This window comes from Conger conger, chromosome 13, assembly GCF_963514075.1.
Source record: "Conger conger chromosome 13, fConCon1.1, whole genome shotgun sequence".
In the NCBI taxonomy this organism is placed as follows: domain Eukaryota; kingdom Metazoa; phylum Chordata; class Actinopteri; order Anguilliformes; family Congridae; genus Conger; species Conger conger.
In genome coordinates this window covers 28219950-28234500 of record NC_083772.1, presented here as the reverse complement: position 1 = coordinate 28234500, position 14551 = coordinate 28219950, and the positions used below count along the sequence as shown (strand labels likewise).

At 39.6% G+C, this 14551-nt stretch overlaps 1 protein-coding gene across 1 annotated transcript; it reads left to right on the top strand.

Annotated features, from left to right (window-relative positions):
- The first annotated feature begins 1525 nt into the window (after window positions 1–1525).
- LOC133108391 (extracellular calcium-sensing receptor-like) lies at window positions 1526–13752 on the top strand. Its single transcript, XM_061217900.1, has 6 exons — window positions 1526–1728; window positions 2234–2519; window positions 2777–3589; window positions 9614–9838; window positions 11633–11756; window positions 12854–13752. The coding sequence occupies exons 1-6, from the start codon at window positions 1526–1528 to the stop codon at window positions 13750–13752; spliced, it is 2550 nt and encodes an 849-aa protein (XP_061073884.1).
- The last annotated feature ends 799 nt before the right edge of the window (window positions 13753–14551 follow it).

Genomic DNA, 14551 nt, shown 5'->3' with positions numbered 1-14551 from the left:
ATTCAGCAACCCCAAATCCCAACGCTTTGATTCAAATTTCTCACTCAAGGTATTGAAAGTAATTTTGCATGGATCATCGAATAATACTAATGGGTCATTCCACGAAAAAAAAATCAACCAGAGGTGTGGGAGTTGACCATTCAAATTTTGCTTAAACTTTGTGTAAATGTCCTTTATATAGTCAATAAAGAACATCCAAAATGTTCGCCTCATTGGAGTTGTCATTCAAGAGAAAAAGAGAAAGCGGGGGTAGTATCCAAAAAGCCACTCACAGCTGGAAATTGGGGTTTGTGTCAATTTTGGAACATCATTTATTTGGCATTAAAGGGGGGAAATACCTGAAAACATGTACTCTGACAGAATCTTCGAGATTATCAACTCGTTTTCAAAATACTGCTCAGACAAAAAGTTTTAAAAATTATTTTCAAGATTTGATGGCTTACTGCATCAGCATCACTTGGTGTATTACTTTCAAACTGCTAAGACGAGGAGATGTTTTAGTTAAGAAGTGAAATTAGCTACATAATGGTGCTATAACAAGCTAAAATGTTTAAAAGTGGCTACATTTCAAACAGACATTTGTCATGGCCCACTTGAGCTACAGTCACAGCATTTTGTACATTTGTCCATCACCTCACGTCAAACAAGTTCCTATGAGGTTAAAGCTATGATCATTAGGCTAGCTCCAAATTAAACTTTTCAGAAAAACCAAGAGACCAGACCATATTTTTTCTATGTATAATATCATATGGACAGATCAGTCAAAAGTGGAACTTTTTGGATGACACAGGTCTCATGTCTGCCGTATAGAGAAATAAAGCATTTCACAGTCGTAACATCAAACCAAAAGCCAAACGGTTGTTGCGTGATGATGTGGAGCTGCTTTCCTGGCTTCCAGGTTTCACAACTTTCTTAGATGCAGTTCAGTTCACCTTAGTATCATGGACCTCTATGGACCTCTTTTTTAATTTCTGCCAAAAACTTTCATAAAACACTCAATTTGTCAAATTAATTACGAAAACATTTGGCTTGCCCACATTTGCTGACCAAAAAAGTATTGAAGATTCCAATGGGGCTTAGTGACAGGGTCTGTGTTGTAGCCAATATCTGCATGCATATAAATAGTGAAATGGTAAATGGTTAGTATTTATAAAGTGCCTTCATGTACAATTGAGGCTTCTCATTCACCCATCCATACACACTCTCACGCACCAACGGCGATTGGCTGCCATGCAAGGCACCAACCAACTCGTCAGGAGCATTTGGGAGTTAGGTGTCTTGCTCAGGGACACTTCAACACACCCAGGGCAGGATTGAACTGGCAACCCTGCGACTGGCAGATGACTGCTCTTACCGAGTCAATGTCACCCCAGAAAGTAGAACATGCCTCCCTCCACTGGGAGACACAGGCCCACCCCATGTCAGGCTCCTCATATAAGTTATCAGCATAGTCCTATATAAGTCACTGAGACAATGCTGCAGTACCACTGGACACTGCCAGGTTACAACGCATGCATTCTCAGAGATGCCGCTGCTCACAGACATCTTGTTACTCGTCTTGTTTGCTGGCCTTGGAAAACCTGTCTGTCGACTGTATGGAGCTCAGGAATTCTCACAGTTTTCAAAAGAAGGCAATATCACAATTGGAGGGATTTTTTCATTTCATCAAAATCCTGTAAGTGTGGATCCAACACTACAAGTCAACCCTGGACGTATTCAATGTCAGGGGTAAGCCAAAATGGAAAAATATAACAGTTTTTATCATTAATGTTTTATAGCAGTAATTAGCATTTATGTTGCATGCACTTAAGCAGGGTCATGGAAAATGTGGCCCTTTAATTCATGTTCTTCTCCTCCTTCTCATGTGGAGAAAGCACAGAAAGTATCATGGTCTTACATAAAATATTGTGAAAAGTATCTTAAAACATTTTTCATCACACAGTGAACATGACACCTTTTTGGATTAATTATGAATGCCGTGTAAATGCCTTCTGTTTTTGGGATCAAAACAAAAAAAATATATAAAATATATTATGAATTGTATTAGGGGAACAAGTATCTATTTTTGTTTTGGTTATTAAACTGCATATTTCACGAAATGTACTTTTGTGTACTGTGCTTTTGGTTTTCCTCAAGAGGGAGATACAAAAAAAAATTGTATTTGTTGCTTTCATCACGTTACACTAGTTATAATATATATTTTTTAACACCATCAGTCCATTTCTCCTCACAGGCTAGATCAAGGAGAACTGCAGTTTGCTCAAGCTATGATGTTTGCCATTGAAGAGATAAACAACAACTCTCAGATTCTCCCAGGAATTTATTTGGGCTACAGGATATATGATTCCTGTCCAAGTGTTCCTCTCTCTGTAAGGGCATCCCTGACTCTAATGAACAGACATGAGGAAGTCACAAAGACCTGCCTCAAACCTTCATCGGTACATGCAGTAATAGGAGACACATACTCAACTTCAACCATTGGGGTCGTAAGAACAGTGGGACCATTCCACATACCTGTGGTTAGTAACCTTTATGTTATTGTAAACTGTGAAAGTTTAACCTATAAAGCAAATGTGTTTTGAAATGAACAATATAAAGATATGTTCTTTATGAAACATTACATATGGTGTGTGTGTGTGTGTGTGGTTTGCAATGGACTGAGACTTTTTTTATGAGGACGTGTGTTTGTGTTTGTGACTGTGTCTGAGAGCTTGTCAATATGTGAATGTGCATGCAGCACATTCAAAAATAGTGAATACTTGCTTGTTTGTTACAGCTCAGTCATTCAGCTACATGTGCATGTCTCAGTAACAGACAGGAGTATCCAAATTTCTTCAGAACCATTCCCAGTGACTACTATCAAAGCAGAGCCTTAGCAAAGCTGGTCAAGCACTTTGGGTGGACCTGGGTTGGTGCAATCAGGACAAATGATGACTATGGCAACAATGGAATGGCTACATTTTTAAAAGTAGCCAAGAAAGAGGGCATCTGCATAGAGTACTCAGTGCCCATCCACAGGACTGACCCGAGACAGAAATTTCTTGAAGTTGCGGAGATCATTAAAAAATCATCTTCAAAAGTTATTGTTGCTTTTGTAGATGGTCTCAGTTTGGAGACGCTCACCAACGAACTGCGTTTGCAGAATTTGACAGGTTTTCAGTGGGTGGGCACCGAAGCCTGGATCAGAGCCTGGTACCTTGCCACCCCAGTGAGGTATGCAGTGTTGGGAGCGGCCATTGGCCTTAGAGCCCCAAACATTCACATACCAGGACTGAAGGAGTTTATCATGAACACGCGCCCATCAACCAAGCCTGGGAACCAGGGCTTGGTAGAGTTCTGGGAGAGTATTTTCAGCTGCTTTCTAACACCTCGCAAGGATGTCAGCATGAAAGCTTGCACAGGATCAGAGTCTTTGCATGAAATAAAAACCCGCTACACAGATGTATCTGACACCAGTTTCCTGAACAACGTGTATAAGGCTGTATATGCTGTGGCCCATTCACTGCACAATCTTATCATGTGCAAAGACGGACATGGACCATTCATGAACAGAAGCTGCGCAGATAAAGCCACAATAGAGCCGTGGCAGGTTGTATAGCTGCTGTTGTTTATATATGCAGAGTGTGTATATACACTCAGTGAGCACTTTATTAGGTATGTATTACTTATTTTTTGACTTGTTGGTCTTCTGCTGCAGTAGCCTATCCACTTACAGGTTTGACCCGTTGTGTTCAGAGATACTTTTCTGCATACCACTGTTGCACTGTGTTATTTGCGTTACAGACACCTTCCTGTCAGCTTTGACCAGTCTAGCCACTCTCCTTTGACCTCTTTCATTAACATATTTTTGCCTGCACAACTGCTGCTCACTCTCTGCAAACTCTGCACACGGTGAGACTGTTGTGCATAAAAATCTCAGGAGATCAGCAGTTTCTTAGAACTCAAACAACTCTGTCTGGGCCCAACAATTATTCCATGGTCAGAGTCACTTTTTCCACATTCTGGTGGTTGATGTGAATATTAACTGAAGCTCTGGACCCGTATCTACATGGTTATATGCACTGCACTGCAGCCACACAATTGGCTCATTAGATAATGACATTTATATGTAGGTGTAATAAAGTAAAAGTTTTCCTAATAAAGTGCTCAATGAGGGAATGTACTTAGCTCCATAATATTTGGGAGAAAGACATTACTTCTTGATTTAGCTCTGTACTCCACAATTTTATATTTGCACTCCAATTATTAATGTTATTAAAATTATTAAGGTACTTAGCTTTCACTAAATATTTCATATAAATATAATTACACCGTGCAGAAATGACAGCATATATATATATAATACATAATATTTTGGACAACTGGCTTTCCAGCTGTTTGATTAATCAGGTGTGTTCAATTGCTCCCTTAAAAACATAACAGAATCGGCGTGTGTTCTTAGCATTTCCCTGAAGTGTAAGTGATCGGGGAAAATGCACGACTCAGACAAAAGGGGTGAAAAAATGTTATGTACAGCCCTGAGAACCCAAACGCAGACCACAGGATAATCCAAAATCGTTGTTTATTGGTCAGAAATCGTAGCCAGGAGGTCCAATACAATGACAAAAAAAAGAAAGGCAAAAGAATAGTCAAACAGGTGAGGGGGTCAAAAATCCAGAAAGTCAAAAGGCTAAAGTACAGAAGGGCAAAGGCAAAAATCGAAATCAGAAAACAAAGCAGGATGTCAAAACCTGAAAAGCAGAAAGGCAAACTAAACAAGGGCAAGGCAGGCTCAGAAATCAAAAGGCAAAGGGGTGTATCAAGAATGTCAAGAATTAGGTTTACGAAGTAGTCGGCACGAAGACTGATTAATGTTCTGACAAGGAACAATGCAGAGACTGAGGTTTAAATACATGAGGGAAGGTAACAATCTAGGCGGGGCTGGGGAAAAGGTGCGCTAAACAAATAGACAACAGGTGGGGAAACAATGGGGTAGTAACATAATCAGAGGGGAGACGAAAATGCGGACTGGATGCACATAACCAACATGTAAAACATACGGCTCCGGGTTAGGGAGTAGACATTTGCATGGCTTGAAGACGTAGTGATAGACAGGTGCAAGCACATCCCTGAAACTAAACCAGTAATCAGGGATAGCATAGGGAGGCGGAGTTACAGGACCGTGCAGAAATACTAAGAGATTGCATTAGTGAGTTAGTTACGTGAATTTCTAAACTACCCAATAAGTGATTGTTAGACAGTCAGCAAGTGTATTAATCGGATTAGTATTGTACAAAACCTAGATTAGTAGTTAGTAAGAATCGTGCTTTACAACATTTAACTACCAAGAAAAAGCAGGAAGAAAGAATCGCGAGTTGGGAAGGAATTTCTTGAAAACCCGAAAATACCGCAACCCGAATAGTGGGACACGCAGACAGGGGAGTGACTCGGCTGGTAAACATTCAGACGCAGACATAACAGGGGAAGACAAGAGAACTGTAATGGAAAACACTAACCAATGATTTATGAAAAAATGATTAACAAGAACACACATGAATATATACAGGACAAATACAGAAACATTACATAAAGTCCCGTCAGGGACTTATTCAAGGAAAGTCCAGTGAGCGTAGTCAAAAAAACAGGCAATGTTCAAACACGCAAAATCCAACCAAAACCAAAGTACAGTACCGAGGGAAAAGGCAGTCTCGTAATCGGTAGACCATGCCAAAAAGTCCAGTTGCCAGGAAAGCGGTCAGCGGAAGTACAGGTGGACGGTAGGCAGGCGCAGGGTCAATGACGCCGCAAGAGTCAAGACCGAAGTCTGCTCCGCGGGGCAAAAGCACAAAGACAGCAGGCAAAGTCGTGGTACAAGCAGGCAATGGTCAACAAAACAGAAGTCAATAATCTTTGGTCAATAAACAGGCTTGGATCGAAACAGGTACACAGTGGCTTGACAAAACCGCTCAAAAGTGCACTGACGAACAGGAGGCAACAATTTTGCAAAGACACGACATGAAACTGAGCTTTATATGTAGGTGTAGACATGTGTAGACAATTAGCTTGAGAGCAGCAAGAGAATGGAAATCAGGTGTGGAGGATTGGCAAGTTAACGAGGTAAGTAGTAATCGTTAGTAATAAACCTATCCTGCCCTAGCATTAGTAAATAGCAAATGACATGCACAAGAAACGTAAGGCAACATGAACACATGGTTAGAATGTTAGCATTACCCAATCCTGATATAAAGTTAGTAGATTAGTAAGAAGACAAGGGAAATTGAAACAATTAGGGTGTGAGTGACAGGAAGGGAGAGAGAGAAAGCAGGAATGCAAGGTTTGCAGAAAGACACAAAAAAAAGTATGCTAAACAATGAACAGAACATAACATAAATCGTGACATAAAAAGTTTGTGAAATTATGACAAACTATATAACATGACATGGCAAGACTAAGAAATATATGGTAACAAGAACTAAACATGAAACATAATGACAAAAAAAATGGTGAGACTAGACAAACATAATACGTGACATGACAGTAACATAACCAAGACAATAACTAAACATAAGACATGACATGACAAACATGAAACGTGACACAATGTAATTCCAAAACAAAACCAAACAAGAAAAGAAAAGCTAGCTCTCATGCTACCTTCACAGTCTTGGAAGTCCACCCTTTCTATAACTGGGCAGCTAAACTGCTTGCCAGTTTAAACAAACAAATCCCAATCATAATCCCAAATTGTAGTCAATATACACAGCCTATCCAAATCAGGTTCTCAAAACAAAAGCCGGTCATACACAAGACTCTCTTACTACCTGGTGCTTCGCAAAGCAAGTCAGCACAGGTGGACCTGATATAGCCAGATTTCATGAGCTGATTCAGGTCAGGTCTGGTGGCCCAGCCTGGGGAACCTGCAGTGGCTCCAGTCAGCCAGGGAGTGGAGCCTACGAGCAGGAACATGCACTCCCTCAATCACCAGTCCTCGGGTTTTGCCACAGTGAGTATAACTTCCTTGGACTTATACTCGATACTCCTGGCTATGTCTTCTAGCATCTTGTTGGCCTTTTTTACTGCTACCGCACAGTGACTAGAATCTAAAAGGCTTTAGTCAACTATTACCCCCAAGTCTTTTTCAACATGTGCACTAACCAATTTCCTGTCCCCCTTGAAGCAATCTTGCCTCATACTCCTGTTTTCCACGTGTAGAACTTTACATTTAGTTGTATTGAATTTCATTTGCCAGATTTATGGATTCTGTTTAAGTCTTCCAAGATTACTTTAGAAGATTACTTCCATACTGTGCGCTAAACCTCCTCTTTTGTATCATCAGCAAATTTAAATTACTTTCAATGCAGTCCATTCCAAAAGTATCGGAACATAAAGGTCAATGCCTTTGTTTTTGCTATACACTGAAGACAATTGAGTTTGAGGTCACAATATGTACATAAGATGACAGACCCAAATTTCAGCTTTAATTTCCTGATATTTTCATCTAGATTTGTTAAACAACTTCGAACATATCACCTTTTGTATCAGACTACCCAATTTGTTGGTGAGCAAAAATATTCGAACAAGTGACTGACAGGTCTTTCTTTGTTGCCTGTTACAATGATTTGTTAAACAATAAATAGGTCTGAATGTCTACTCTTGGTTTTCACCTTGGGTTTTGCCTGTGAAGACAACATTTGTGTTAGAAAATCTAAACCAACATGAAGACCAGAGAGCTGTCTTTGGAAGAAAAGCAAGCCATTTTTAAGCTTAGAAAAGATGGGGAATCCATTGCACAAGCATTAGGGATAGTTTGTACAACAACTTGGAATGTCCTGATAAAGAAAGAAACTGCTGGTGTACTGAGCAACAGACATCAAACAGGTCAACCAAGGGAAACAGCAGTTGATGGCAGACCACTCATCAGTAGTAAGAATCAGAAGGCCAGATTACAATTTGCAAAGAAGGAAAGAGATTAGCCACAAAAGTTCTGGAACAAAGTTTTATGGATAAGATGAACCTCTACCAACGTGATGGAAAGGCGAGTGTGTAGAGAAATAATGGATCTGCTCATGATCCAAAACATACAAGCTCATCTGTGGAGCACACTTGAGGAAGTGTCATGGCTTGGGCTTGCAAGACCACTTCTGGAGTTGACTCACTAATCTTTATTGATGATGTAACTCACGATGGTAGCAGAAGGATTGAGCATGCATTCCACCTCTGGAAGGGGAGATTGAAGGGAAAAACCCTCCAAACAAACAACAACTGAAAGAGGATATGCTCCCAAATATTACGCGTTTTACTTTCATTTACTTAAATACTCTTTGTTCCAATACTTTTGCTCATGTGAAAATGGGGTGGTCTTATGCAAAAAGTGCTATCTTCTAAGAAGTTTAACAGATCTAGGTGTAAATGCCAGGAAATAAAAGCTGAAATTCTGAACTCTTGTCACGTGTTCATCTTTTTATCTCAACCCCAATTGTATTCAGTGTACTGCAAAAACAAACAAATTGGCCTTGCTGTTCCATTAAGTTTGGAGGGGACTGTATGGACATACTCAATGATTTTTCCATTTGTTTCAATTGTCAAATATTTTTTACACATTTAAAAACATAGATACACAATCAAAGAGTTTAAAGGAACCCCTCTGCCTGGAAGACCCATCGTTGCCGCAATTGAATCTGTTGCATGTAATGTTTCGAAATTTGTTGATTACACATTAAAGCAACTGGTGAAATGCTACCCTTGTATGTCAAGGACACAAAAATCTCTAAAACTCTTAATGAAATAAGCACATTGTTACCTTTCTCCCCATCAAAAGCTACGTTGTTCACAATCGAGTCTGCAATAACAACATTTTCTATAACTTTTCTGGCTGTAGCGGGAAGTCAGTGGGGAAACAAGGGGCTGGACTGCCACGAAGGTGCATTGGAGTAGAGGAGCCATGCAGATCTGGATGTGAGGATGCAGTGCCATTGGCGAGGGCTTCAAACTTTTTTGACAACCTCAAGCCTGGGGTGATGGGAGGCTGGCTGTTGTGTTTCGCTCCCCGGATTGTCAGGGCTTTCCAGACTGTGGTGGGAGTTTAGGTTGGCTGCATCAATTTCCCTGCCATCCATTGAGCTCATAGCATTGCCAAAAAAACAAATCTGGGACTTCAGGTGCGGTTTCCAGCCAGCAAGGACTAACTGCACCTGGATGCTTATTAGTAAAAGACACAAAAAATGTATTACTGAAATAAAGGGCTACTAAAAATTAAAGAAATATTGAAAACAATCAAGCGTAAAATAAAATGAAGCTGAATTAAAAGTAAAAGCCTAAAAAAGTGAGTCGCACTGTTCAGCTCTGCTGGAGTCTGCACATCTGTCTCTCCCAGTACAGTACAACCCTAGGACAGTATATGAAGATGCCTCTCTATGTGTTCTGTGACGTCATCTGCGGAAAATAGTCATTGTCAAATCCTGATGCTGAGAACGTCATGTGAATTGTTTGATTACAAATCTGAAAAAGTGGAGTATACAGCCAAATTGAGAAAATTGTATTTGTCACAGACATTATGTTGGGCACTGTACAAATATGAATCACTGCTGACTTCAATTCATTAATTTAATTCATTATCTTGTGATTTCCACTCTAGGTGATTCATTATTTAACCCAGGTAAACTTCACCACAAAACAGGGTGAGAGGATTTACTTTGATAAACAGGGGGATCCTGCAGCAAAGTACTCCTTGATAAACTGGCAGCTCAATTCCCATGGTGCCATTGTGTTCAAGAGCATAGGACTGTATGATGCATCTCTGCCAGAGGGGCAACAGTTTGTGATGAACGATCAGGCTGTTTGGGCAGATGGTCAGCAAAAGGTAAGCTGGTGAGCTTCTGTACTCTGATCAAACAGTTTGGTCAAATCTGACCATGGGAAATGGTTGATGTGTACTACCCTGCACATAATTAGTGAGAGGGAGTTTGCGTTGGTCTTTGAAATAGCAAATATTTCACCCGTTTTTTAAAAAGCCAATCTCTTTGCAGGTCTACTACAATGGCAACGGGCTCACCAACTACTAAAACAAAAATATTAGCATAAAACATTACTCACAAAATTTGAATTCAAAAATTAGGATTCCGAGACAGGACCACTCATTCTGTGGGTAATCCAGAAATATACGTGCTTCTTTTATTTTCATGCCTATATTTTATTACATTTGAATTACACCTCAAAATGAAACATTTTGGCAATGAATTGTCCATCGACTTAACATGGCAAGACACAATGCTAACATGAATGAGGCTAAGGTCTAAACATTATGTTAACATGAGACCGAAATGTTCATCAATGTTATTGCATGCAGGTTGTCACTAGATGACATTACTTACAGTCGCACACAGACAGGCTAACAGCAGCCAGTCTCATGGTCTGTCCAAAGTAAGAAAGCACTCAATTCGTGAAAGCGTGTCAGATACAGAAAAGCAAGGGTGGCCAGAAGGCTAGTCAAAAACACCAACAAAGTGACTTCACAAGGCTAGCCAGCTCTAGCTACACAGAAAATTGGCAGTGACAATGTTAATGCCAGCTAGTTAACTAGCTAGCTAGCCTATAGTTAGGTTAAAAGTAGTTATACCTTGCCAGCTAGCTAGACTGGCTGATATGGAATATTCCGCATTACACATGAGAGAACACGCAATCTTGCAAGCAAGATGGAATTGAATATGCAAATGCCGTGTTGATGGCATACAGTTGGAGTCTCCTTAAGATCTGACTGGAGAAATGCGCTTCAGACAGCCGAATTATCGTTGAAATGAAAATAATGATGCTAGCTAGCTATACTTTTAAAACATGCATCGTTATGTATGTTAGATATAAAAGCAAAACCTTTGGTTGAGAACTCTCAATTGATCCAAAAACGTATCATTCAATAAAAGGCAAATACCACTTTTTGCCAGTAGATGGCATTCCCATATAAGAAATGGGGAGGAAGGGCTTGCAAGACTAGATTTTCTTTACAGTATTCTCAATCGCTTTGGCCCATTTCCCACAACATTTTGAATGTTCTCATAACTGTAGGTACATTTTTGAAAACATTTTATGCATTCTGTACAACTTTATGGTTAACCTCCAAAAGCGAATACCTCACTCAAGATCTTTAACTCATGTTTCAAAATTAAATAATTGTTTCAATGAATAGTCAGTGTCATCAAAATGAAAAGTCAATTTAATTTCCCGAGGTTTTGAGGCTTTTGGCAAATGCAAACATTTCACTTGATTCACGTGATTAATATGATTTTGCCTTGGAAAGTGTCAGAATTACCAAAAAATGTAAACCCCAAATCAATATTAAAACCAGTTATAGTTAGCTTGACAAATGTACAAATATCCACTTCCAATAAACTAAAGGCAATATGAACATTGTAGCAATGGATAGTACACAAGCGTTGTGCCTTAACTAAACCTTTATTTGTGGACAGGGTTCTCGAGAAATTATGTAATTCAAGTGTTTTTTCAAAGTAAACACACACAAATTTACTGTATTCCACTTTCAAATATTGGGTTGCTGCTTATATTTCTCCATCGTTCTTGTGTTCATATGTTACGCCTGGATAGATGTGCTGTACTTGGCTGTGCATGTCGTTAAACATGGCTAAGTATGACTGTTTTATAGGTACCGAGGTCAGTCTGCAGTGAGAGCTGCCTTCCTGGGACACACATGGCTTTTGTGAAGGGGAAACCAATCTGCTGCTTTGACTGTATTCCATGCGCAGATGGAGAATTCAGCAACACCACAATTGAGTTTTCCACATATTTCTCTTAATACTGACCTTGTGTCCAAGACGCAATAATACTATTTATTTGATGTAGACTAAAATATTTATGAAGTTAAAGGCAGAACATGCAGGATTTTTTCCCCCACTCCTGTGTTTACCATCAAAAATGACTCCTCCTACATTCTCAACCATGCCTATTGTTCACCCAAAGATGACAGAAGCTCACTCACCAATGGAAGAAGTTGATATTTTGCTCTGGCTAGCTATGTCAGGTAGCTTCGTAACAGCGAGGTGCAAACTGCTGGGATCACATCAGACAGTCAAAAGTATGCCAATGTACTAATATATCCGATAGCAAGAAGCATTGCAGCAAAGTTATGGGGTAGCAAGCTTTAGCTAAACATCATAGTAGTGATGGAATGGACCTACAACAGCCACTGCTAGCACAGCATCTGTGGGTTTCTGTCTGCTTTAGTCTACAGGAAGTATGGCAGAACATAAACACCCATACTTACAAATACATCAATTCATAATCGTTTTTATTTTCATAAGACATCTCATGTCTCCTGGAATGTCCAGGAGTCTTATGGATTTGGGCATGAGGACCCTGCCCATTAGAGGGAACAGAGGGATCAATCTCCTGGAAATATGTGGTAGAATCTCCCGGAAATATGCAGTATCACTGTCCGGGGGACCTAGCTGTCATGGCCAGCTAGTTAATGTACATACCTGAATTATAATAAGCGAATAACGGAAGCTACCTAACATTAATAAATGCTAGCCAGTCACTTGCAAAATGTATCACCACCAAAACTATCTCTGGCAAACCCAGTGAAGGCACCACTAGGAGATGTCACATGCTTTTCAGATACAGTACACAAAGAAAAAACGGCCAAACACCTTCTAGAATAACAAATACAGGCAGATAAGCAAAGTATTTGGCAGAAGTGAATACACAAACATATTGCCAGTGCATCATAGTAATGACTGTCCATGGTTGTTTTCTTATATTTTCAAGTTGAATATCCTTCATAGTATGCATTTAAGCATTACTTTGAGCATGTTAAGATGCTAATTTATCAGAAAAAATAATTTCAAAAAATAATTGTCTTTTACAGATGCGCTGACATGTATCCCGTGCCTTCCGGAGTACAAGTCAACTGAAGGAAGAAATCATTGTGAATTAAAAAGCATTGAATTCCTGACCTTTCATGAACTAATGGGGATACTGTTGGTGTCATTTTCTGTCATTGGAGGCTGCCTTACAATTACTATAGCACTCATATTCTTTGTATATAAAGATACTCCAATTGTGAAAGCCAACAACTCAGAGCTGAGCTTCCTGCTGCTCTTTTCATTGAAACTGTGTTTCCTTTGCTCTCTTACCTTCATCGGCCGGCCCTCTGAGTGGTCCTGTATGCTGCGCCACACTGCGTTTGGGATCACCTTTGTCCTCTGCATCTCTTGTGTTCTGGGGAAAACAATAGTGGTGTTAATGGCTTTCAGGGCTACACTTCCAGGCAGTAATAAAATGAAATGGTTTGGGCCTCCACAGCAGAGATTGAGCGTTCTTGCTTTCACTCTCATACAGGTCCTTATTTGTGTGCTTTGGTTAACAATATCCCCTCCTTTCCCCAACAAGAACATGAAGCACTACAAAGAAAAGATCATTCTAGAATGTGATGTAGGATCAGCAGTGGGGTTCTGGGCTGTACTGGGCTATATTGGATTCCTGTCTGTATTGTGCTTTCTTTTAGCTTTTCTGGCTCGTAAGTTGCCTGACAATTTTAATGAAGCCAAATTCATCACATTCAGCATGCTCATTTTCTGTGCAGTCTGGATCACCTTTATACCAGCTTATGTCAGCACACCTGGAAAGTTTACTGTGGCAGTGGAAATATTTGCCATTTTAGCTTCCAGTTATGGAATGCTTTTTTGTATTTTTATCCCAAAATGTTACATTATTTTACTGAAACCAGAGAAAAACACCAAAAGAAATATGATGGGTAAAACATAAAATAAAAACAGTTATTTCTATCTTCTATGCTATTTTCTTCACAGAAATATAATGCCAGCCAATAGGCAAGTAGGTACTGCTACCCAGGAGTGAATGTGTTGCTCTCCTCTTGTATTAAGCAACCCCAAAGCCCAACGCTTTGATTCAAATTCCTCACTCAAGGTATTGAAAGTAATTTTGCATGGATAATCAAAGCACAATACTAATGGGTCATTCCAAGAAAAATCAACCAGAGGTGTGGGAGTTGACCATTCAGCTTAAACTTTGTGTAAATGTCCTTTATATATTCAATAAAGAACATCCAAAATGTTCGCCTCATTGGATTTGTCATTCAAGAGAAAAAGAGAAAGCGGGGGTGGTATCCAAAAAGCCACTCACAGCTGTCAATCATTTATTTGGCATTAAAGGGGGGAAATACCTGAAAACATGTACTCTGACAGAATCTTCGAGATTATCAACTCGTTTTCAAAATACTGCTCAGACAAAAAGTTTTAAAAATTATTTTCAAGATTTGATGGCTTACTGCATCAGCATCACTTGGTGTATTACTTTCAAACTGCTAAGACGAGTAGATGTTTTAGTTAAGCAGTGAAATTAGCTACATAATGGTGCTATAACAAGCTAAAACATTTGCTGACCAAAAAAGTATTGAAGATTCCAATGGGGCTTAGTGACAGGGTCTGTGTTGTAGCCAATATCCACATACATGTAAATGGTGAAAGGTTACTATCTATATAGCGCCTTTATGCAAAGCACTGTACAATTGAGGCTTCTCATTTATCCATCCATACACACAATC